Genomic DNA, 27,015 nt, shown 5'->3' with positions numbered 1-27,015 from the left:
TGGGCCAGAAATCCATGTTAAAAGTGCTAAAAAAGAGGAGGGTTCAAATGAGACACTGACAAATGTATAAACCAATATATTAATCAAAGCTTTATGATTACAACAATCTTTTACGATCAAAAACATTAGGATAATCGTTAAACTGACTTTCCATTTCTCAGAGGCATAATCAGCGACTCCAAATTTTACAATTTCAGACAGACAATTTGATGAGGACATAAAAATCTTCATAAGGTTTCATTTTCAGGTCTGAAAATAGATATACTTTTAAAAAATATGAAGATAATCAAAATCAAAATTGTCAGCAAAGAATTGAATTAATTTTAATTTGGAAGCCCAAGTTACCTAAAAAAGACAAAGATTTATAAAAATTTAACAAGGTATATTTTTAGGAGCAAGCATTATTGTCTTTTGATTCTGCTACCAAGAATTTTAACAACATATAAAATTATTATATTTTCTAAATTTAGTCCACCGAACGTGTATGTAAGTAGAGTTCAATTTCGTATTATAATAGATCATATAAAATATTAATAGAGGTTTGTTGTACTTAAAATTTCAAATAAGCGTTTGAAACATGAACGGAGGTTGAAAGATTTGATTAAAGTATATTTTAAATTAAATTTACGAATGAGTAATAACAGACCCAAAATAGCAACAAAACCAAAACATACATTATTGAGGTGATTCGTTTATGTATAGACAATATTGGATTTAGACTCGATATGTTGAATTTATACAAAATTTTGTAAATTCATCACATTATTCTCTCATTAAATTCATTCCATTCTGGTATTATGAAACTACTCTTGTGTTACACAACAATTTAAATTTTTCATTAAATCTGCGTTGTTTTAGATAGTTTTTTTTGGAAATGTCGAAATTAGAATCAAGAAAAATTTGAATTGTTTACTTTAGAAGTTGGAACAAATCCGACAAAGCCTATATTGTCGTCTACTCATTGAAAAAAAAAATTTTAATGAACTATTCGTAGGTCATCCGATGCTTGAAAACACGATAAATACTCAGTGATGGATTTACCCTTAGGCCCCGTGAGGCCCACAGACACTTTGAGAGACAGCAAAATTTAAAAAATGCTAAACTTTCAGAGACGATATCAACATAAAGACAGTCAGTCTCCTTTGACAATGAGTTCTGATAATTTTTTATAAAAAAAATATAAATTCCTTTTAAATTTTTTTTTTTTTTGGATAAAAATTGATGACAATTATTCTAGCATTAAGAGCGGTGCGATAAATAGGGCCTGGGGCGGTTTAAGCCTAAATCCATCACTAGCAACCATCACTAGTAAATACTAGCAACAAACTTCTCGCTATCAATACATTTCACTAAGTTAAATCTGCTACTACTAAATATTAAGTACAAGGAATGTGTTCATACACTAGCATACATTAATTACAGTGGCAGTTTAGAATTACAGTATTGTCATTAAGTTAGTTTCATTACACTTTATATATAGTTTGATCGCATACAATACACAGATGTAAAAAGATATTTAATATTACGTATATATAATATTAATCTTATAGGTGCATTACAAAAAGTGAATTAGAAAGATATCCGATATGTATTAACTAAATTTACTACGTTCTATCGATACAGTAATATTGCTATAAAAATATACTTCATATAACACAAATATACCATTTCAAAACTCATTATTGTTCAATTAACAAGTGCAATTTGAGCTCTAAGAAATAAAAGACAAAATCTATTAACGATTTTCCGCTTAAATAACTCAATTATGCACCAATTAATGTTTATATAAGAAGACAAAAAAATTATCGAATACGTTATTATTTTACGTTAATGATTTGTATATTATATATTTAAAAAAAAAAGATCGAAATCGATAAGCTCTATCATGTGATAAACGTCACGTCCACAAAGATTGCTTACATATAATTAACTACCGTGGAAACGTGACCAGCACCCAATATTTGCTATAAATATAATTAAAAAAAGTACAAAAAATAATGACGACGTTGGACCTAAAGTGATCTGTGATACAATTCATTATCAGTATATAGAAAGAAAAAAAAAATACAAAACTGACTACAGAAAACTATAGTGATATTTTTAGTTACATGATGATGGTGATAGGTTATTATACTAATACCGCATTTTTTTCGCAATTGTAAACCAAAACACTTAAGGCCCACCATCAGAAATGCAATCGATACGTATCATTCACGTTGACTAATTAAGTTTTCATGATCACAGTTCGTCTTTAACCTCGGCGTGCCTCTTGCAGAATTTGAGCAAGTCTTCTGTGGACCGATCTCCGTCGTAGTCGGTCACGTATTTTCCGGCCGCAAACAGTTTGAACGTGGGCAGAGTTTGTATGCCTGCGAAGTCAGCGGCTTTCGGATTTTCAGCCGCTTCTAAAGCGACCGCTTTCACCGGTACATTTTCCGTCTTAAGCGCTGTAGCGAGCCTGCTGAAGGCCGGCTTCGCTGTCACGCAGTGGCTGCACCCTGAAAGTAATTTGCATTTTAATTTCTTTCCACATTTTCTTTTTGCCATAGATGAAGTGACCAGTAGATGACAGGAGACAAAGCGTTTTTTCGCATTAAAAGTGTACAATTTCCAAAAATATTCGAAATTTAGTTTATGCGGAATCATTTGCTATCACCAGTATTTTTCTCATAAATACTATCAAAAGAGCATAGTTTAGTTTTAGTTTTTTTTTTAGTTTACCCATCTTTTGACTACTATTAACAAAATTAATAGATAATTATCTTACTTTAAAAGACAGATAATGTAACTGGTAAAAAATAAAAAGTAAATGTTGCCAAGATGATTAATATTAAAAATATAACATGTTAAACCTATAAAACACTCTCCTGTAAAATTGGCAAGTTTTGGGATTGTACAGTTTTAATGCGAGAAGACGAAAGGCTAGTCGTAATGCGAGTCCGACTGACCACTATACAACCTATTTCAGTCGCGAACCAATTATTCATTCTCATTTCAGTCGCGAACCAATTATCTGTTCTCATTTCAGTCGTGAACCAATTATCCGTTCAGGTTTTGAAACACAAGCCAAGTTAACACGAATCAAGCTAATAATACATTTGTGTACCTTCCTGCAAGCATTAACGATATTAGATTACACTTAACTAAGGCCAGTTGTCTAAACCAACAAAAGACGTTTCGTGTCGAAATTAACGACTGGCGCGGTGTTGATTTTTAATAATCAATTTCGTCACCCATTGTGTCAATGTCGGAAGTCCAGAAACAATAGCGGACAAACAACAATGAGAAAAAAATCACACGACAATTAGCCTTTCCACTAATATGCATTCACAAATCTCCCATGAATAATTAGATAAAACTTATGCAGACATCCTTCCGTTCGTAGATTTGTGGTCATCGGTGAAGGCGATACATTCGTTTCTTTTGAACACTAACAAACGAAAACTATAGTACTAACTAGTTGTAACTTGAAATTATATTTTCAACAAATCATTTAAGCTGTGGCTCTGGTGTGTTAATTCAATAAATTCGTTTAATACATATCGAGGGGTCAAATACTATTTGGACATTTCGCTCAATCTATACATATCTATATATTAATACGTGAAGCAAAAACTTTGTATTCCTTTTTACGAAAATTGCGCGGACGGAGGAGTATGAAATTTTCCACACTTATTATAGAGAATATAGAGAAGAAGTGCACAATGCTAATATTTTTTTAAAATAATGCGTAAAAGATACATTAAATCAATAAAGAAAACATTACACACACTACATACCATGTATTTGACGCACACACTAGACATGTGTAAGTAATGCGAGTGATATTACTCGGGTAATATTACTCTACGATGTAATGCAACATCACACATTACGCGAAGGAAACAAACATCACACCATCACCCAACATGTTTCTTTCTTTGTCGTGTAATGTTGCTTAATACACGAACGGAACCGAGCGAGCGAGACAGACCGATCGACGCAAAATAAATGAGCAAGCGACACGGAATTATTCCTAGTGATTTGGAACCGTATGTCCCGGCCGCTAGGTACATTTTTATACCTATGGTACGTCTGAATTTTAATATAGGTATTTGTGTTTATATTTTTCATGCGGCCAGCCGGTAGTTTCCCGCAAGTACTTATATACTTAATTTTTTATTCGCAACTTTTGTAAAATCGCTAGTCGCTCGTAATTGTTTAGTAATATTTCATATTAATTTTTGTGTTTGATTTGAATTACTTAAGCACTTGTTTGAAGATAGTTTTATTATTTGTTTTAATGCGTGTTTAATAAGTGAAAGAAATAACGGCGTCTAAATGAAAGTACAGTCCTCCTTGGATGCACTTTGAGGATATCGCGCCGAAACAATGCATCTACTGCTCTCGTATATTAACATTATTGTCGAGCTCAATTTGCAGTCTAAGTCGCCATATGAAATCCGTTCATCCCACAATAAATTATATTAAGTAAAAAATAAAATTATTATATTATTAAGTAAGTCAATCTCTGTCAAGTAATATAACAGTGTATTACAATACAAAGTTCATACTTTGTATTGTAATACACTACTGTAATGACACACCCGAATCATTACCTAAGTGATGTGTTGATACACATCACTTAGGTAATGATTCGGGTGTATAGATACAATGTATTCGTCGTCACAGTATCTATTGAACGCACCGAGTAATGTTAAGAGTGATGTGTAATGTTTTCGAGTAATATCACCTGTCTGTAAAAGTGATGTCATATCACATTACATTGAGGAGTGATGTTTTGCGCAAGTCTAGCACACACGCATGTATACTATTTATTGTCAAACTTTTGTTCTTGACGTCTATGGTCAAATTGAGAATAGATTAAATACATATTGTTTATCTTTATTAATATTTTTTATAGAGTAGCCTTGGCGAAATTTGTGATTATAGAAGTATAAAATGCAATCATTATAGTGTATAATACTCGGCAAACTTCTTGAGCATTAGTTGACGTAGTGGGGGTAAGTTCGCGCATCGTACAATTACGTACAAAAATGTTATTAAGTTATTAAAAACAACATAATATGTATTTATTTATATATTTATTAGTACATGAACAAAAAATACAGGTTAATAATTGCAGTAATTTAATCTAGGGGTAAAATAGATATTCCTTCCATTAGGTCAAAACTAGAGCTGGTGCCAGGTCTTGGATCAGCTGAAGCTGAACTGGTATTTGTAATTGTTTTTTCGCTATCATAATCATGACCATCATCATCATCACTACTTTCTTCATCCGTGTCGCAATCATCGTCAGCAAAAATTACAAACTCATCAGTGACTAAATCTACCACATGATCACTTTTTACATACTCCGCCTCAATCTCTTTTATCTTTTGACATAATCTACCCCATTCCGGAGCACCCATCGCCGCGACCTTTTCCTTCACTAGCTCTATTACTTTGCCAGTGCTCCAGTTGAAATTTTTGCTACTGACATACCCTTTAATAGCTGCCCAAGCCATTTCAATTGGGTTGAGGTCTGGATGGTATGGAGGTAAGCGAAGCACTGAATGGTTGTGGTTTGATAAAATTTTATCAATGCTGTATGTTTTGTGTTGTTCCTTATGTGCTTTAATCAAGCTAAAAAGCTGGGGTTTCAACATGTTTTCATCGTATGGAATTTCTTTTTCTTGTAACCATTTCTTCATATAGACTTTTTTGGCATTGGCAGTTGGGGCGGGGTCAGACTGTTTATTGTGATATGACGCATTGTCGACTACTACAACGGAATTTGGTGGCAGATTTGGTAGCAACTGACAACGCAGCCATTTTTCGTAGTTCAAATAGTTCATGTTATCGTGGTAGTCACCAGATTTTGTGCCAGCTTTAAACAAAAGAAGGGCATTGGGAACAAATCCATCTTCGGAGCCAGCATGCACTATTACTACACGCTGTCCTTTCGAAATAACCCACAGTTGATCCATCTGACCACGACATACCACTTGCATGTGATGAGTCGACATAGGACTCATCGGTGTACACTATCGGTCTTCCTTCTTGCCTATATTTAATTATTTTTTGGAGATATTCGATCCTTAGTAGTCGAATATTACTTTTTTCAATTAATAGCTTCCGATTATTTTCTGTTCTTTTCCATCTGAAGCCTAGCTCTGTCATAATTCGTCGTAAACTTCGTTCCGAGCCATTAAAATTTATATCTTCTTTCAATTTTTTACGAAGTCTTTCGACGGTAGGAAGTTCGCTGTTTGTTATGTGATAATTATGAATACATCTTTTTATTGCAGATTGGTCGAAACTATCAATTCCGGTAACTTTGTTCTTCCCTGATCTTTTTTTACCTGGAGTACGAAACACGGCGAGCAAATTAGAGCCCTTCGCTTCATTAATAATACGCCTAACAGTACTGACTCATGTTTTTGTTGCCTCTGAAGTCTCTTTTACCGTTTCCATATCATTATTTCCCTGCTTTTTAAGAAAGCAATATACGTCGTACACCATTTTTCTAGCTTGTCTTTTTAATACTACACCAGTTTGACGTGGCATAGTATATTTTTTATAAAAAATCAAGAAACACTCAACAAATAGCAATAACAACAAAATCAACAAACAATAATAATTATAACAAATAACTTCAACGATTAATATTAATAGACTTTTCACTGTACGCAAGCGTACTTTTGGGAGCAAGCGGAACGAAGGCGCGGTGCGGGACGCAAGGTTCGACTGATCTACCAGATTCTACCAATAACGCGCTCGATACGATTTTCCCTGCCGTCGCGCCTCACCCTCACCACCAAAGTGATCTAAAATTCGGTTCTGCGCAGTCAAGGTCATTTGCTCACGAAGTTTGCCGGTTACTATACAAACTTATAATTCCAATTAATTATAGTCGGATTTCGACTACTACGGGACCTCTAGTTAAAATGAAACGCTGTTCGTTAGTCTCGCTAAACCGCGATAACGGCCGGACCGATTTGGCTAATTTTGGCCTTGAATTATTTGTGGAAGTCTAAAGAAGGTTTAAAAGGTAGATAAATATGTAAAGGCTCGGAATTAAATAAAAATAATTTTGTTTTTCCTTTGATGTGTCCCCCGTCGGACAGATTACTTTTGTTTAAGTTTATTTTATACAAAAATTTTGGTCTTTTATTTATCGATTGAGGCACTACGAAGTCTGCCGGGTCAGCTAATATGCGATATTTATCTTCGTCATGAATGGTGCGTTTTATTTCTCATAAGCATCAACAGTTCGATGTTTTTAACTGAACTTCAATTAAGTTTATTGAATTCAAATAGCTGAAGAATATTTTTCGTTATGATGCTAAAATGTCGCTTAAACCAAATATTTCATCCCTTTCATCCCTTGATATTTTTTATTTTTATTTAATTATGAAATCGAACTGACAGACGGACTGGTTTAAGTTAAGTGGTTACAACAACAACGACCGTGTACATCAAACTTTGAATACCATCGCCCACCTTGAGACATGAGGCAATAATAATAACATCAATACCATCGACTGTAGGAAAACGGGTGTACCACACTCCTAACAAAAAGCATTATTGCCTAATTTAAGACATTGGTAGCGTGTGCCTAAACACGTTAATATTAGATTTTATATTTTCGCTTATCGCCGCAAATTCCGACAGTGCTGTAATATCGCATTGTTATAATACAAACAAACGACGCCAATATTCTTACATGTAGCATAGAACATGACAATCGTGGGCGTGGGCGCAGATATTATCTTCTCAAAGTCATCGTCGAAGGCCAATAAGACGTTAGCACCGAAACCCGCGTCCTGGGTTGTCTTGGGGGCCTTTTGTGAAGTCTGCTTAGTCCCCATCTGATTGTGTATAAATGAAACAAAGTCGCCTTCCTGAAACAAAAACAAAACATGTAAAAACGCACCTATTCCAAAGCAGGCTAAAATTATCTATTATTCGTATGTTTAGTCTGGTTAGTTAAGTTAATTTTATTAGGTTTAGTCGGTAGTCGGTTTTAAGGGGCGAGTGCCTCGCGCGTATTTTTCAAAGCGTTGTCTCCTGCGAGGTATTGGGAGAGGTGGAGGACCTTAGTCCTCCTCGTTTCTCTCAGGAGGTGCTGGAGTACGATATAACCCGATCTAGATTAATATTGTTTGTCTTAAATATTATTTGTCTATAGTGTAGTCTTGGCGAAATCTGTGATTAAAGAAGTATAATAATAGTCTTCGACAATAAAACCATAATAATGTTCAAAATAAAAATTTCAATTAAATATAGTCGAATTTTGACTACAGCGGGACCACTATTAATGAGAAATAGCTGCGCCCGAGACAAAATACTATTTTATATTAAAACATAAAAATCATAAGAAGATTCAGAAAGCTAACAGGTGCGCTGATCACTCGTAAGGTTCTTAGACTCCCTCCATTATATTTATTCATTAACACTTTAAAACAAAAGTGTAACGCATAAATTCAATTATTGTACAGTTTTACTATTCGCACTCCTATCTTTCAAGAGTTGTCGAGCTTAGAGCTATGTTGTAAATACACTTTTGTTTTGTAGGGTCTCGTAAAGAAAATGTTGCACATTCATAACTTTTCTTTATAAGAACATACACGCTCTCTGCGCTCTGATGTATTTAAGAAATACAACAATTTACAACAAAGATGATAAATAGCAAAAAGTAATAGTATAACTTTTGCACCTATATGTGTAGACAACGTGTAAACTACATGTCTAACTCGCAATCTAGAATTTTCTGAACACCTCCATTCATCTCATTTGATATGTAAAGCCCTTACGATTAACAACATCCATCAAACCCTTCTTAATTCAAATTACTAAAATAATAACATCTCAACACAAGTTACCTTCCGGCCTCCCGTGTAGTCCTTAACCGCTTTATCAAAGTAACTAAAATACTTAATGGTCGGGTAGCCCTTGACGTTGTAGTTAGCGCACAAATCCTGGTGTAGAGTACAATCGACAGCTCCAAAAGCAACTATCAGTTCGTCGGCAAACTGTTCCGCAGCCTTAACGAATTCAGGCTTGGTGCTTTTGCAGTGGCCGCACCCTACAAAGAAAAAAAAGACAAGCAAATATACACAATATTCACAACACAAATTTACTCGAAGTATGTAACAACGGCCTCAAGCCAACGATTTTACAATACAAAACTAGCGCGTTAAGATCTGGAATGTCAGATATCTTCAATAAATTTATTGACTCATAGTTTCGCGTTAAGGCTGTCAACCAATCCAACTGAAATTACAATATGAAGCCAAATATTATATTAGATAGAGTTCAATTAGAATAATCGATCCGAAGAAAGAAATATCTTGCCATGCCATTTCTTAAGCGCAATTCAATATGATTCGATATTAAAAAAACTAAGAGTAGTCACACAATGATTACTTACTTGAATCACTTTGATATTTAGTTAATAAAATTGTCTACATCCACTTTTATGTCGCAACGTATGAAAGCGCATTAAAAAAACTCATCAGATTCGGATAAACATTGGATTACTAACAAATAAAAAAAAAACATATGGTGATCAGGCTACTTGATCAAGATACTTGGCCATCGACGCCTCACTCTTTAAATAATCAATTTTAAATTTAGTATAATGAATTAAGTAACTATTTTGGTATTTTTCGTTAGATGTACAGGAATCTTGTGGAAGTGTAAATTATTGAATTAGAAACTAACATGGCGCGTAGAACATGACAATGCTGTGTTTGATTTTCCGGAGTGTGTTTCTGAAAGTCGAGGAGTCGAGGTGGCGCACGGGAGACTCTTCTTCGGACCATGGCTTTTCTGGTGGTGGGGGTGGGGGTGGCTCTTGCGGGTCCTGCAAAAAATATTTCAAACGGGACCTTGAGAACTAGACAAGATAAATTAACATAGAAAAATAAATAGTATCCTTAAAAAAATTATTTAATGCATAGACGGGTGGTGGAACTCCGTGTGGTTACTGGAGTCTACAGATATCAGAACGTCAATTCCGCATCACAATGAGACGTAAGTCTCAATGTTATAGTATGAAGGGTGTCCAATCATTTAACCCAGAACATGACTGCTTTGCGGTAAAAATAGCCAGATAATAGGTGGTGGTACTTGACAGTGCCAATAACATTATTACTAGTAAAAAAATGATATATTGAAGAACTAATGAAGTGTAATCAATAACTGTTGACTTATTTATGAAATGAAACTAGCGTACTCCCAATGATCGAAATTCGACCATAATTACGTACGCTTGAGACTGCGTTTTCGTTGTTGTTGAATTATTTCACATTTGGAGAGAAAAACATTGAAAAATCCAGAAATTTCTTAATTTTTAAAATAAAGCTCTTCAATAGCTGATATCCAGAAAAAAATGTTCAGTAGCCAGAGAATAAAATGGAATTCAATTGTCTCGTCTTTTCCCTGTATATATACATATTATATGTTAGATATCTAACCTTGATAAAACTAATAATCTGGTCTTCTTGTCGGGCATGTCCAGCGTCGAACTTAAATTCGCCTTTATTAAAATATTTCAGAGTCGGATATCCCTTGACACCGAATCTCGACGCTAAATCTGGCTCCTTTGTAGCATCGACAGCTGCTAATATTCCGTTAATCTGTTATAACATATAGTCAATTAGTTAGTATCGCTTTTTACTACAAATGGCAACCTTCTATAGATGTACATTTAATTGAAACCATAATATATTAGCGATAGGCAGCGGCTTGGCTCTGCCCCTGGCATTGCTGAAGTCCATAGGCAACGGTAACCACTCACCATCAGATGGGCCGTATGCTCGTCTGCCTACAAAGGCAATAAAAAAAAATACTATATTATATTACTACAGATATATTGCTAGAGAGATATACTATATTACTACAGAATATTACTAAAGTAATAACCCGTTTTCAATTCCCACTTGTTTGTTCATCTACTGAAAGCTATAAAAACATTCTATCTTTGTGAAAATAAATTTCGAAGTCACCTTCAATTATATCAAAAAAAATATGGCAGTCTGCATAGAACACAAACAAATAAACACAATAATCATTTCTGTATCATTGATATATGTATGACCTTGTATTTTTGGCAACACTACTTTAACTAAAAATTTCAAATACTGATTTGAACAGAACTGCTTAGTCTTGATCACCGGATATACAATATTTTAAATTATATTTATAGAATTCGGTGTCCTCCTCAAATGAAACAAAGCCTTCCATGGCTTATTGAAAAAATGTGTATTTTATCATTAACAATACTGATTCGCTTTATTTATGATTTTACGGTATATATCGTGATCTTCTATCTTTATTCAGTTTAAGCTGATGCGAGCGATAAACTACAGTAGATTGAGGGAAATACAAACTAGAATTAGAATAGGGATAGCTCTGGGATGTCACAATACTTTTGTGGAGTTGTTAGATTTAACTATGTTGAACTGAAAATGACTTCTATTTAGTGTATAAGAATATTAAATAGTTTAATTTAGTCGTCAAAGTTTTGTAACTCATTAAAGATATTAAAAAGATAATTATCTAAAGTTAGGTACGTACCTAACAACTAAATAGTGCCAGCCCTATGGAAAAACTCTATTGTCCACATACGTAACCTGATTCACCCCAAAGCCAAGATGAAGCGGGTCAAGATAGTTTTTTCAGTTTTTGTGCATATTTCGTAATGAACTATGTATAACACCGCATCGTATATAAAAATTTAAGCCTCCGGAACCATTTTAATCTCAATTTTAGTGGTATTACCCTAAGAAAAACCATTAAAAATTTGTGTTGGATTTGGAAAGGGTCCTGATTCCCCCCAATCTACGGTACATCCGACTCTACCTTTTCAGTCTTTATCTTTGTGGCCGCTTTTTCGAACTCTGGTTTAATACGTTTGCAGTGTCCACACCAGGGCGCGTAGAATACGACCAGTGCGTGTTCCGCCTTTGCTAGAATAGCGTCAAAACTGTCCCCTGGGAAAAGAATAATAATATCACCCGCTTTAATAGCTATTTACGGATGCAATTCGATACAATAATAATTATAGGATACCAATACCGAAAATTTATGTAAACCAGTTTGTGGTAAGAACTTTTTTTAGCACGACATTTATTTTTTTCGAATTTTTTGTTTTATCTGTATTTTACCAATTATTGTGTTTGTTACCAATATTTCCCTGGAAATTTGGGAGTTTTTAGGTTTTGTTTTTATTAATTACCCCACACACACAAAGGCCGGTCATAAGCATTTTTATTTACTGTTGGACATTTTATTTCCAAATAAAGGTACTTCATTTAGCGTTATTAAAAAGTATAAGTAACTAGTTAGTACATAGTACCATGTTTACTTGGAAGCCTATACGGTATGTTTTATTTTATATATATGTTGGAGTTTGTATATTAAATGTAATGGCAGGCAACACTTGACACTTGATTAGATTTCGAATATTAGAAATATTTTAAATGTTTAAAAAAACAGATCATTGTATTCTCGTAAGAAAATGTCATTACTTCTCATCTAGACACGGCAAGAGAAACATGAAATAGTTTTATAAAAAATATAAAGATAATAATTGTATAATGGTGTAAAAGTGTTCAAGCAATCTGCAATATAATTATAATGAAGCAGTTGTGTTTTTAAATAGCCCCTCATCACCTAAAGAACCCAATCCCTCAAATATAACCATCCAACAGGTTATGGGCCCAGACCAGAATTTATAAGGTAATATTTATTATAGTTTGCTGATTAAAACATCACATACGCCTACAACATCACCATGGAAACGAAACTGTTTGTAAAAAAATTTCTTAGCAACCAATATGTAATGAATTTAATGAAAATAAAACCATTCAAACAAATATTTTTTTTTATAAAATTTGGCTGGAAGACCAAACAAAATTATTATAAGAGCATGAGTTAATGGGACAACACTAACATAAGTAACAAATAAAGATAATCGTAAAGACGAAGTCGACGAAGTTCGAGGAGGTGCTAGAGGAAGATATGGAGTTAATGGAGTTCGAGAAGGTGATTTTAGAGGAAATAATAGTAATGGAGGTAATGAAGTTCGAGACGGTGTTAGAGGAAGAAATGGAGTTGATGAAGTTCGAGAAGGTGAACTAGAAAGAAATGGAGTTAGTGGAGTTCGAGAAGGTGATATTTGAGGAAATAATAGTAATGGAAGTAATGAAGTTCGAGAAGGTGAAATAGGAAGAAATGGAGTTAGTGGAGTTCGAGAATGTGATATTAGAGGAAATAATAGTGGAGTGTAATGAAGTAGAAATGGCGTAAAGTTCGAGAAGTTGTTAAAAGGCGAAATAATAGAGAAACAAATGAAAATGTAACAAATGATAGCAGATTAACAAATGAAAATCTGGTCATGGAAAACTTAAAGACTAAGTGTATTCATTTAAAAAAAAAAAAAAAGTGAACTTGTTTCGGGATAAATGGGTTAGTTTAATAAGTTCTTTGGGAATTTAAATGTTGTATTTTACAACAATAGATATATGTAACTGAAAAGAGACAAGGATAATTCAAAAATTAAGAGGGTGCTCTTTTTCAACAGACGCAAACAATTAAGGGGGTGACCATAAAAATATAAAAAACAATAGTTATCCTAAGCCGTGGAAGAAGTACTCATTTTTGATTCAAACAAACTTACAGTCGTTTTTCTAAAATCCTTTTGAATCTATTTTTTAGTTTTGTTTATTGTTGGTTTTGTTATGATAGATGTTAGGAATATTACTTTATTATTTTGGTTTTAGTTTTTATATTAAATGATTAAATGGTTAATAGGTAAAAGAAAGTGAGAAAATTTAATAAGTGAAAGATATTAAGATAATGAAAGGTTATGGTAATGAAAAGTTATGTATGTGTTATGTGAATTCAAATGTTGAGTTTGTTGAAGTTGTGCGAGGTTATTTGTTATGAGTTATGTAGTTTGTGAGTGGAGTTGAAGGTGATTAAGGTTAAAGAAGTTAAGAGGGAGATTAACGTTAAATAAGTCGAGAAGGAGATAAAGGAGTTTAAAGGTTAGAGTCGAGAATGAGTTAAAGGTTAGAGTCGAGAATGAGTTAAAGGTTAGAGTCGAGAAGGAGTTAAAGGTTAGAGTCGAGAAGGAGTTAAAGGTTAGAGTCGAGAAGGAGTTTAAGGTTATTAAAGAGGTTGAGAAGGAGTTTAAGGTTATTAAAGAGGTTGAGAAGGAGTTTAAGGTTATTAAAGAGGTTGAGAAGGCGTTTAAGGTTATTAAAAAGGTTGAGAAGGCGTTTAAGGTTATTAAAGAGGTTGAGAAGGCGTTTAAGGTTATTAAAGTAAAGAGGTTGAGAAGGCGTTTAAGGTTATTAAAGTAAAGAGGTTGAGAAGGCGTTTAAGGTTATTAAAGTAAAGAGGTTGAGAAAGCGTTAAAAGTTTTAAATAAACTTGAAGAGTTTATGTAGGGAGTCGAGAAGGAGTTAAAGACTATTATAGTTAAGGTTTTATATAGTGAGTCAAGAGGGAAGTTAAGGTTGAATGGTTGTATGGTTGAATGAAAGTACATTTTTGATCGAATTGGAGTTGGAGAAGTAAGAAAGGATTAAAGGTAGCGACATTAAATATAGTATTAAGTTTGAAAGGTTGAATGAATAGTTGTTTGTTGAATTGAGAGGGATTATGTAGAAGTAACGGAATGTAAGTGGTTGTGAGGTTTTTAGGTATGTATGGAAAGAATTAATTTATGAAGGTTAGGTTAGTGTTATTCTTTTTTGGTATTAAATTATAGACGGAGAAAAATGTGTGCAAGTGTTGAGGGGGTGTGTTGGAGTTTGTATATTAAATGTAATGGCAGGCAACACTTGGCACTTGATTAGATTTCGAATATTAGAAATATTTTAAATGTTTAAAAAAACAGATCATTGTATTCTCGTAAGAAAATGTCATTACTTCTCATCTAGACACGGCAAGAGAAACATGAAATAGTTTTATAAAAAATATAAAGATAATAATTGTATAATGGTGTAAAAGTGTTCAAGCAATCTGCAATATAATTATAATGAAGCAGTTGTGTTTTTAAATAGCCCCTCATCACCTAAAGAACCCAATCCCTCAAATTTAACCGTCCAACAATATAGCTTTCGTTACTGATTGTACTTGCTCGAAGAACGCAATATCACAAAAAGTAGGTACGGGAGATAATTGACAGAGCGGTTTTTATCGTCCATCGATTTGAAATTTCATTTTTTGTAGATAGATCATCATCATCATCATCATCATCATGGTCGGTTACTCTTGGCACAGCAGTTGTGTTCATGTGGATCCTTGTTTATTAAAGCCTTGACAACTGTTCTCCCTAGTTCGCGAACTGAGGTTTGATTTTTGTAGATAGTACTCATAAATAGAAAGCTTTTTGCAAAATTTCAAGTTTCGGTTTACGAGATATAATTTTTTTCCATACAAATTCCATTACATAGAAAATCGTCTATGTAGACGTCAAAGTTGACGTTTCACGTTCCATTCGCGGCAGAAGTGTATTTTATTCAATTTTATGTCATGTTTTTAACCTAAATATATTTTACTATTTTAATATACATACAATAAATAGTGCTATTCTAACCTAAAAACATTAACCATGGATATCTTCATAATCATGGGGTTCTGCGGGGTGGGGATGGTACAGGGGTAATAAATCGATGGCCCATAAAGGAAAGTTTAACCCGGTTTTTTTCTTACTACTACGTTACTTTGCTACGTTTACGTTTCTTTGCTATTCTATACATGTACGTTAATAAAAATTTCGGGAGTTACCTTTAAAAAAATTCTGATATATCAATTGAAGAAAACGCATCGTTAACGATAAAAAGCTATCATAATGGTTCCAAAAATAAAATTCTCAAACTCACGAAATGTATTTATACTCGAGTCACATTGACAAGAATAATTATTATTTACGTATATGTCAATTTGTTTTTTTATCATGCTAAGCTCATTCTCAATGTCAAGAAGATTACATTAAAGTTTCTACTCGTCTTTTTCACTAGACTTTTTTCTCATGAAAAGCACGCCTTACTGACAGCAAGAAACAGTGATAACAGTGACCTTTACAAAAAAAATATAATTTGCGTAATTACTGGTGGTAGGGCCTCTTGTGAGTCCGCGCGGGTAGGTACCACCACCCTGCCTATTTCTGCCGTGAAGCAGTAATGCGTTTCGGTTTGAAGGGTGGGGCAGCCGTTGTAACTATACTGAGATCTTAGAACTTATATCTCAAGATGGGTGGCGCATTTTCGTTGTAGATGTCTATGGGCTCCAGTAACCACTTAACACCAGGTGGGTTGTGAGCTCGTCCAAACATCTAAGCAATAAAAAAAAATAGTTTAAAAAATATTTATTTTAGCAATGGGGACTGACTAATTTTTTCTTGTTTCTTGTTTAATCTTTTAAACTAAACTTCGAAATACATGTATAAGCTAAAGAGTTGAAATATTAATATAATAAGCTGAAATTTTATAAGCTGATATAAACCTAAGTTAGAGATCTTTTGAAACTCTAGAATTAGTTGTGATAGTACCTAAATATTTTTTCACAAAAGGCAAAAACGATAACGAACGGCTTTTGCATAAATAGATCCGACCTTGTTTCGGATGTCGAATATTTAGAACATAATAATTTAACTAAATAAAAAGGAGTAAAATTCTTTTTATGTAGTTAAATTATCTGTAAATGAAAAATAAATGATCGCTTCGAAATTAATTCGCTTTATTTCATATTTTTATTGCTCGCTACGTAACACGTTTCGTGACTAATGTTTATTTTTATTAGTATGTTTATGTTCGTTTTGAAGCACGATTGACAATTATATGAAAGTATTCGTTTTACTAACCATTTAAATGCACCACATCAGTGTCACGAGCCCAGCTTTCATCAACAACGTCTTTCTTTTTCTGTTTCGGCTGAGCTACGGGATCTCTCATAAACTCGACTATGGCTTGCCTTTTGTTTTCACCATTATATGGAAAGCGAAACTGGCCCCTCCTGGAGCAATGTAAAACAATAATAATAATAGGGAAACACTGTTTTTGACGGTAGGCAGCGGCTTGGCTTTGCCCCTGGCATTGCTCAAGTCCGTGAGCGACGGTAACCACTCACCATCAGGTGGGCCGTATGCTCGTCTGCCTACAAGAGCAATACAAAAACACGACTAATAACATTATGTAGAAACGTTTAGTATGCTACAAGCAATATCTGTTTAAACTTGATTTCACTAGTCAGTTACATGTTAAATTACTGCTAGGAAAACCATTATCTTAATATTGTACACATTTTCGTATATTCAGATGAGCCCATTCTGATGTGTGACTCACTATCTACGACAGTAGACAGACAGTAATATTCTTTAAAAACCCATGAAGCTGAAAATTATGTAAGCCTTTGTTACTAGGGATTGATATGTAGCATAGCATGTTATTCCATTCCAAAAGTCCAGGGAAGAAAATTACAGGCACATCAGTCTTTTGAATCATGTGTATCAGCTGTTCCGTGAATGGTCTAACACAACAATTTGATGGCTTTAATCATTGCGCTGTATAATATTATATGATGATTTCAAATACTCACTCAAAATACAACAAAGTAGGAAACCCAGTTATATTATACAACTGTCTTATTTTAGAATTTCCAGGCTTAGCTACATCAATTGCAGCTAAAATTGACTCGCCCTGGAAAAAGTTTACGTTACTTAAATTACTTACTTAAATTATTTTAAAATCCTTAATAACACCTGTATATAGGATGATAGGTCAATACTACATCAAAAACTAAAAATATAGAAAATATACCAAGTAGTTTTGCCCCAAAAGAACTTTAACAAAAGTCATCAGTCATGTTTGCAGTTAATGTTTGAGCTTATAGAATAGAGAACATTTCTCTTTTTCTCTTTCACTTCAAAATATCGATCTCGATTTCTATATTAAGTTACATGATAAGGACTCTAATCTCTCTCCCTCTCTAAGAAATCAAATGGAGTTTCAACAATAGCTACAGAAAGCTTCTGTTATCCATCTTCGATCTTCCAGACTAACTTGTTGGCATCAAAGTATTATATTTTTATATGTATCCACAATAATAGCCAAGTTTCATGACAAAGGAACATTTTGAAGTTGAATTGAAAATTGAAAGGTATTTATTGTAGATAACTTGTCATACATATTGTAATTAAAATAATATTATGTTAATGAATTGTATTAATCTAATATTCTAACATACCTTGAGATCCCTAGCTGCTTCAACATAATCAGGTTTCATTGATTTACAGTACCCGCACCAAGGAGCATAAAACATTATCATAGATCTCTTGTGTGAACCAGGACCTTTCTTCAAGAATTTCACAATGGCCTAGAACAAAAAGTAGACTTTGTGCAAATAAATTAACAGAATTTTGATATCTATCTAATTTACACAGAGCAATTGACTGGTGGGCGTATAGTTTAGTAAAATAATGAGTGGAACTTTTGTAATCTAATGGTTTTTTCATTTAAAGCTGCAAGGGAGAGTTAGCTGATTCATAAAGTTTTTCACAAATATATTAAGATGTGGCAATGTTGTTTTTATATACTGGCATGGGTTATTCAGTTTCTTACTTGATGCCTTTTATTGGTTACATATCATGGTATGTCAACAAGATATGTAGCATTTAGCATGTATAGTCAAACCCGTTTTGTGTTTTGAGCAGTGTTACTCCCCATTAGGTTTAAACACGAGTATAGGCAACTAAATATTTTCTATTTACATGTGAATTATTTTTTAGCAAAAGATATGTCTGAGATGAAAGTCGATGCGGTCAGGTATATTTATATGAGTTGATGAGTTTCAGAATAATGTTATGTGAACTCCTGAAAACGATCTTAGGACTACAATCGCCACTAACAATAAATCAATGTTCCAAAGAGTTGAAGAATTTGGCACTGTCCTTTTGTTTTCGTTTTATGTTTCTGTGAACATAATCAAAATTTTGGATGGCCTAGTCCATTTACATTAGTAAGGCAAATTTTCCGTGTTTGTCTAGGGTCTGAGATTAATATATTTCTTATCAATATGTGCTTCCGCCATTTACAGTATCATCAGAGCGCAACATATTATAAGCTTATGACTTAATCAAATTCTTGTTTGTAAAGTGGGTCCTAGAAATTAGTAGGATGTGGTATTATAAGCATTCATGCATATTCGTTAGCTCTGGACGTTCCATTTAACAATTCTCCAAGAACTGCATTTGTCAGTTTTATCATAAGAAAGTTGATTTTTTCCCTACTTATTCGCTAGTAGCCAATGGACTATTCCAGCTTCTTATGTATGAGTAGGTGAGGTCACAGGCTCTATCTGAGAGAATTTGCTATGACTAGTCCTAACAAAAACAGTACTTCGTAGGATCTACCACTTGATCGATACACAGTACCCACATCATGACCCACTGAGAAGATCTGGCAAGCAACTCATTGTGTTGTGTCTATGGGTTAGTTTGTTCGTCGAACACTTTGTCGTAATAAATAAGTTAGATGAGGGCATAAACAACAAATTTAGAATAGTGATAGGTAGTTGTTGCTGTATCGTTTTGTTGTGTTTCACTAATATCTTCTAAATACATCTTAGCAATAGTCATTTTAATACTATTCAATGTATTTATTCGCATTCCATCGTTTAATTTAATTCACCAGTCTAGTTTGAACATACCTGCATCACCAAAATTAAGTTTTACAAAACTCCCTTTGCCTGAAATCTTTTGATTTCATAGCCTTAAACAAAATAATTTTTGATAACACAAACTATTCATTTTACTGTTATTATTTGATTAATTTAAATTAAAGGTGTAGGGGAATGATACTCCACCCCGCTTAGCTTACTATGCATTTATAGTAATGAGCAACATACGTTAGTCAGTCAGTGGTCAACGTGCAGCGATCTATCGCGGTTGCTGACGCGAATATACATATAATAATACTAAGTGTTTTATTGACCACTATGGTGAGGTTTCCGAAGGAGAGCGCACAATAAACCCTTAACATTACAAAACTTCACAAAGGTATTGTTTATTAAATGAATTAAATGAATAGTTAATAAAATATGTCAATTTGATATATTTTATGTGGCTCTTTCAGGGAATATAATGACTAGACAATTTTTCTAAATGTAGGGCTAATGACTCAAAATCATGACATCACATCAACTAATGAATCAAAATCATCAAATTATTGCATTCTACAATGAAAATGGTGTAAATTGTTTAAACTAGCGACCCGCCCTCGCTTCGCTTCGGAAACATTAAATTTTATTATAGATAGTTGAGTCCCGCGATGTTACCCACGGTTGTTGTCGTACCGCGGGTGACGCCGCGGGGCTAAGCTAGTTTAAAAAAGTAGCTTAAGTTACACCTTATATCATCAGCTACCTGTCAGTGAAAGTCCTGTCAAAATCAGTCCAGCCGTTCCAGAGATTAGCCGGAACAAATAGACAGACAGACAGACGGACAGACAAAAATTGTAAAAAATGTTATTTTGGTGTATGTACCGTATATATATTCATATGCATGTAGTAAAAAGCGGTTATTTCAATATTACAGACACTCCAATTTTATTTATATGTATAGATGAAGTGATAAAAATTCGCCATGGTATAACTATGATATGGCATTAGCAATAATTAATAGTTTCAGTTACCTCTCCATCAAGAAGGTGATAAATATCAACAGCTGTAGGATCCTCTTCCCAAGGCAAGTCTCCAGTAGGATCTCGCAGGAAATTGCACATTGAACTGACAGATTCACTTCTGTCATAATCCTTATTGAAGTCTCCGTCTTTATAGTGTTTTAAAATGAATGGCTTTTCTGGTGATACTTTCAACTTCTTACATAGTTTTTTGTTGTCACTGAAATAATTTTTGTGTCTTATTAGTTTACAAACTCATTTAAATCAATTGATTCTTAAAGTAGTGTTTTAAATAATTACCTGTTGTTACAATCAATCAAAATTAACGTAGCTTGCCCTCTCATTGTATCAGCAGTTTCTTTAAATACCTCTACCATATTATGTGCCTTTTTCATTTCATTGACAAATAAAACTAAAACATTGGTTTTAGTTCTAAGTATCTTTTTAAAATCTTTTATGTCACTTATATCTGATAAAACTGCAGTCTTCTGCTTCTTAGTTTCAACTGAAGATAACACTAGTGATATGGTCATCAATGTGAGCACCTAGAAATATTTTTTTTTATGAAATAGGGTAGTAGTAGGTTAAATGTTGCATTCAAAACTAAATAGGCTTAGTAAATATGCATTCTACAGTAAGCCTATTTAAAGAATACTAAGAATTAATTTGAGTAACTTCACAATGACATAATTTAATCTTAGCATTTCATTCTATTGTGTTTTGCCTAAGCTCTTAATGCTTCGAATAATGTAAGGCAGTGAGTTATTTAAGTCTACCTTACACTATATCAGATACCAATTCTCGGAATTTGTTTTATTTCAACTTTTGTGATCAATAATAGTTTACTATGCTAGTAAGGGGAGCTTTATTAATGAAGAGTATCTAAAATAGTTCGCGAAAGATATGAGTTTAACATAAATGAGTTGGTTAATGAGTACATCAATGTACAACAAATGAAGCATTAATCTTAATTTTAAATGCTAATGGTTTTACCATATTTTTTTACTTTACTTTACTTTTTTAGAAATTAATTAGGGTGTGTCCAAAATTAAAAGTTATAATTACAGAATGGCTTAATTGAAATTTTGATTTGACTTACCGTCCAATGCATTTTACTGACCATGATGTTGGCCGACTAATGAACATATAACAGATATAAAGAATTATAAGTACGGTTTGAAAACATCAGATAATAAACGAGTATCATTAAATTTTTATTTCGTTTACTTTTTTTAAATATGAGTTAAAGAAAATCATTAAAAATATAATTCTAACTTTTGTCTAGTACTAACTACCAGGGGGGTGCAACTCCCATACAAAGGAAAATAACATACAACTAGCGTCATCTTACTCCTGTGGCGACGTCATTTTTGTAACTTTTAGGCATTAATGATCTAATAAACTCACTAGATGGCAGATATGAGTTCTGACTCAATACAAAATGTAGCGTACTTTGAAGCAGTGCTTCCACTTTTAGGGAATTCTCCCTTTTTTAGGGAAAAATAGCTGATATTTTGGATGATAAAGACAATTTAAAAAATACCAGGATTTAGGATATTTCGGGGTAAAAAGCAAAGCCTATACTAGTAACTGTTGTGAATTTTAAAATAAACGATAATTAAAGTAAAACAATGAACATTTTATTTTATGGAGAGAGAATGACATTAAGTCGAGTTGACAAGTAAAAGAATAAAACAGAGTTGTGTATAAAAACTATAAAGGTTTGATTCAACAGTAACCCTCTAGTAAAGTAAATCATAGATTAAGCCACTGCTTTTTCTTAGGGATTCCCCAGAATCCCAATAAGTATAATCCGCCAAATTTTTATTTACCTATTTTCGTTGATGTCACCAGAACTTACTTGTATTGTAATATACAGGTACTTCATGTACCATGAAAGATTATCATGGTAATTTCATTTACGAAAACCTTGTAATTGTCATTTCACTTTTACTAGCAGTTCCTTCTTCAAAGACTGAGGTGGAAAGATTATTCAGTGTTCTCAAATTTAAAAACTGACAAAAGAAACAGGCTTTCTAATGAAACCCTGAACGGCTTGCTTCATAGAAAGTTCCCAACTTTGCCAGCAAACAATTGCTCAATTTTAGAACCGAACAGTGTTAGGTTGTGCAGCAAAAGAATATAAAAGCAATGCGTCGACTTCCTTGAAAATTCTAATCCTATAGATCTATGATCTTCTGGGGGCGTTTATATTATATATACCTACATTAAATAATATGCTGTGGTTTATTTTCTGTATTTTATTTACGCTTTCTATATGAGTCGTCTATTATCAAAGGTGGCAATCTGTGCATTTGGACAAAAAAATTTTATTGATATGTCAATACAGATTTATTTGAATATAATCGTCTCCTTCAAAGAATACGGTTCAAAACCTGCATTAAATAAAGGTTAATAGTTAACCTGTTATTTATCTAAGATGTCGTTCCGAAGAGTTTTGTGACTGCCAATGGAATATAAAGTCAATAATTCGTTTTTCTGATTTACCAATCATTGTCCAAAAGTCAGATTGCCGGCTTTGATAATAGTCGACTCATATAAAGGATTTATGAAAGTTGTCTAGGAAATTTTAGGGTAAATTCAAAAGAAACTAGGGTAAAATGTGTTAAAAAAAACGTAAGTGGAAACACTGCTTTGAAGTTTTCAAAATTCCAGGGCCGTAAAACAATCTCAAAAAAAAAAAAAAAGTTTACAAAATGTCGTAACGATTTAATTTTTTAAATCGTTTTTTTTTGGTCTTGGTGTGAGTTATTTTACGTTGTAGTATTAATTTAGAGCAACTTTTAGCTTTATGAGAATATTAGACGATTAGACATTGAGAAACTCTGTTTTGAATTCTCTTTAGACATAACTTGGCTCCAATACTTTTTTCTTCGTTAGCGTTTCGTAAGCCTGTGTAACTATTTTCATTTCTTACAGAATGTTTATTATTAAAAATCAGCATGCCTCGAAGATCGAAAATGAAATGCTATTTCGGATGCCTTGATAACGGTGAGTTTACACTATTTTCCCGGTATATTATTTGCTAACATAATTATTATTCATAATATAATTAAATGAATTAGCACCAACTAATGGTCCTTCCTATTTCTGCTGCCTAGCTATCATATATGTTAAGTTTTGATCAAAACAGTCGGTATTAAGTCTCGTACTATCACACACACACCTCAGATAATAAAATTGTCTCGAGTGGGTGGAAGTATTTATGTTTTGCAACTCAGCGTATTATATGCTTATTGTCAAGTGGGCCCGAACTAGTTTTTTGGAATGATCAATCAGTCATGCTTTCCTGTTTAAATAAAATACAGCACAATTGATCTCACATCCAAAGTTAGATGATGGCATTCACGTTTTGTTTCCTGGTGTTTGATAACTAAGTTACACCAAGTGGCCTGTGACCACGTTCATCCTTCTACCCAATATAAAATAATGTTTTTATTTTTGTAGACAAAGGTTTGATAATGACAAAATTTTATGGAAAAATTATAAGGAGCACTAAAATGTCTGAAACATGAAAATATTGATGCACTATATTTGAACCAGAACGTGTTATGTAATATATTAATTTGTAAGTAAGATTACATTAACACTAAATTTTTCATGGTCGTATTTTTTCAATATTTGTTACATACTTAAGATACTTTGTTTCTCCGTTTCAGAAGAGAAACTGATTCAGCAAGGAACGTGAACTCTCAAGGGATCTTAATTTTTTTTAAATATGTTTATAATTGATAAATTAATAATTGAAATAGTTCATAAGAACTAAATTGATGCCAATTTTGTTTTAAAATAGGTTGTTTAGTTCTTATAGTTATAGTATTACGTTTGAATAGTTGTAATTAGTAAGTTAGTAATATATGAAAATACTGATATAAATTTTTGTAAATAACCTTTTGTAAATTCTACGAGAAGATGATTTTAATTAATGATCAAAAGTCAACGGTCTTTAAAAGCATTATTTGCAATTATTTAGATTTACTGTGGAATATATTTGCTAAGTTGTGTTTTCTGTATGAGCAGATATAAATGAAAATGCCCAAACATGATTATGTTTCTTACATTTTCATTATGTGAAATCAATATGCTTGTGACTGAGTATATTAATAATTTATTAAAACTTAAGTGATAGACAGCAACCCCTATGGCACTGCTGAAGTTTATAAGCACTGGTGACCACTTATCACGGGCCGGGTTGCGTGCTCGTCTGCTGTTGAGTGCAATAAAAATTTTCGAAACCCTTTCTATTATTTAGATGTAATATTAGTGTACATTTAATTTGGATTAAAAGATAAATTTACATTTTATGTTTGCATGTGTATGTTTATAATTCATTTGCATGTAACGAACACCAGTTTCTTTTTTAACAAAATGTAAACTAATGGTTTGTAATGAATGTAATTAACTTTAAGATGATTTTCTTTCAATCTGCTGTTTGTTTCATCTAGTATTACCGAAGCTAAAGCATCAGAAACGTCAGAATAGAAATAATTTAGATAGGGAATAAAAGTATAACTAATGTAATCATGTCTAAGATTACTATAAGCGTCATTAAGTACAAACTATCAATATTTAAGAGTACTTTAAATCATCATTACATTTTTTAAACATTTTTTGTTTTTCAAATCATGTAATAAAACGTTTGTGCAGAACAAAATGTCACATGTTATGAACATGATTGTGGGTTAATCGTTTCTTAAATTTCTAAATGTTTATAAGAATGCTAAGAATAATTTAGTATTCACTTTAGTGTGTGTATTATCTCTACAATGCTAGTATAAATGACAATTATTGTATGACGAAGCATAGGTAGTGTTTATAGATGTAATATTTTCATACAAGGTCATGATCTGTCACGATCAACTTTAAGCAAGAACTGCTATAGTTAAGAAACAAATTTATTAAATTTAATTCAAATTGTCTACTATGTTTGTAATGGAAAGCTGACATGTTTATATTTCGCACAAATGACTTAAGTGACATTGAATGATTTGATTATCTAGACTTAATTAACTTTTAGATAACTTTCGATTTAATGTTATTAAGTACTCTAGTAGGATTAATCTAGAGGAGTTATTGTTATTCGAAATTTTATACAATTGTACGTTCATACTATCTTTTAACAGTAAATTGTTTGTAATATAGGGAAATTAAATAGCTTACAGAGAATTACAGCTTTTTATTTAAAAAAACTGTTTTCTCTCTGTATGAAAAGGTCTTATCGATTAGAATGCTGAACACAATCAAACGTTCTTTAATATTTCATAAGTACTACCGGGAATTTCAGCGATTCTAAACGATAAGATTTTTTCATAAAGAGAGTTAATTATAAAAAATATTAAAATTACTAAAAAAGCCACCTGGTGGGGGGTAGGGAGATTAATAATCGACAGCAGCGACGCCTGCTGTCCTGGGCTCTAACTAAAGCAAAAATAAAAATGAGAGTTGCGCATCTATCTCAAATATATTAAGTGTATAATCTATGACCTACATAAACCTAAATACGGTACGGTACACATCTCTGTCTATGAACCATAGATAGTAGATAGACCACAGTATTTTTTGTTGAAGTATGTAAAGCAATTGGTTTTATCTTTTTTTTCCTCTGATAGCTTTGAGAGACTATTTCAGCTTCTCTTCTTTTTTTTTTCCTACCTTAGCTGATAGCCTTAGGGGCTATTTCAGCGTAACCGTGGCTAGTAGGTGAGCTCACGGGGCTCAAACCTGATGACGATGCTAACACGAACCCTAGCAAGAGCCGTGCTTCGCAGAACTTACTACCGGATCGGAAACGCGACCCACTGAGAAGATCCGGCGAGAAACTCAGTGGGTTGTGTCTAAGAGTTAATTTACTCGTCGAGCCCTTCGTCGCAAGCGACGGTTTTGCCGAGGACGGTGACCGATGCTTGAGGTACCTAAAACCACCAATAATGGATCGGGAGGATTCATACCATTCGGTATGAAATGATACCATTCGGTCCACAGGATCGGGTATGTAATTACTGGCGCCCACGACAAGAGGGTTTTCAAGTCAAAATGGCGCAATTATGCCAAATGTAGATACTTATTGACTGAGTCAAGCTCCAGGTCATCATGGAGATCCACGTTCCTTAGGAACCGTCGTGCTCCGACGGTTATCCTGCAAAAACGGGATTGGATGACTTGAAGAGGCTTCAAATTGGTGCGGGCCGCGTGAGCGAGCATTATAGTAAGGAAGCCCACGATGCTAAATGGGGATTTTTTTACTCAAGCGTCATAGAGACCTATGGGGTTGCAAAGCTTAGAGGATAATAAGAAAAAAATGTCATATAATGTATTC

The 27,015-nt window shown here is 33.2% G+C and overlaps 1 protein-coding gene, 1 long non-coding RNA gene and 1 pseudogene across 2 annotated transcripts; 1 reads left to right on the top strand and 2 right to left on the bottom strand.

Moving 5' to 3' along the window:
• Positions 1 to 61: 61 nt before the first annotated feature.
• LOC149503487 (protein disulfide-isomerase A5) lies at positions 62 to 22,035 on the bottom strand. The gene is made up of 12 exons (XM_089728739.1): positions 21,778 to 22,035; positions 20,979 to 21,223; positions 20,691 to 20,898; positions 18,247 to 18,375; positions 17,599 to 17,699; positions 16,865 to 17,016; positions 11,851 to 11,981; positions 10,464 to 10,625; positions 9,709 to 9,850; positions 8,868 to 9,070; positions 7,709 to 7,886; positions 62 to 2,498 (listed from the first exon to the last, which is right to left on the bottom strand). The coding sequence occupies exons 1-12, from the start codon at positions 21,799 to 21,801 to the stop codon at positions 2,239 to 2,241; spliced, it is 1,935 nt and encodes a 644-aa protein (XP_089584865.1). The 5' UTR covers positions 21,802 to 22,035; the 3' UTR covers positions 62 to 2,238.
• LOC149503488 (uncharacterized) lies at positions 4,991 to 6,742 on the bottom strand (annotated as a pseudogene).
• Positions 22,036 to 23,301: 1,266 nt separating the features above from the next.
• LOC149503486 (uncharacterized) lies at positions 23,302 to 25,865 on the top strand. Its single transcript, XR_016323335.1, has 4 exons — positions 23,302 to 23,442; positions 23,619 to 23,690; positions 24,147 to 24,267; positions 24,359 to 25,865. It is a non-coding gene; the product is annotated as an uncharacterized LOC149503486 (long non-coding RNA).
• Positions 25,866 to 27,015: the final 1,150 nt, after the last annotated feature.

Source organism: Bombyx mandarina, chromosome 01 (assembly GCF_030267445.1).
Source record: "Bombyx mandarina strain Sakado chromosome 01, ASM3026744v2".
Taxonomy (NCBI): domain Eukaryota; kingdom Metazoa; phylum Arthropoda; class Insecta; order Lepidoptera; family Bombycidae; genus Bombyx; species Bombyx mandarina.
This window is presented reverse-complemented; position numbering and strand designations above follow the sequence as displayed.

Coding starts and splice junctions, on each gene's coding strand:
- LOC149503487 (XM_089728739.1), bottom strand. CDS start 21,801: ATGGTCAGTAAAATGCATTGGACG. Junction 17,700..18,246: donor AAGCAGCTAGGGATCTCAAG/GTATGTTAGAAT, acceptor AACTTTTTCCAG/GGCGAGTCAATTTTAGCTGC. Junction 9,071..9,708: donor TGTCATGTTCTACGCGCCAT/GTTAGTTTCTAA, acceptor TTTTCTTTGTAG/GGTGCGGCCACTGCAAAAGC.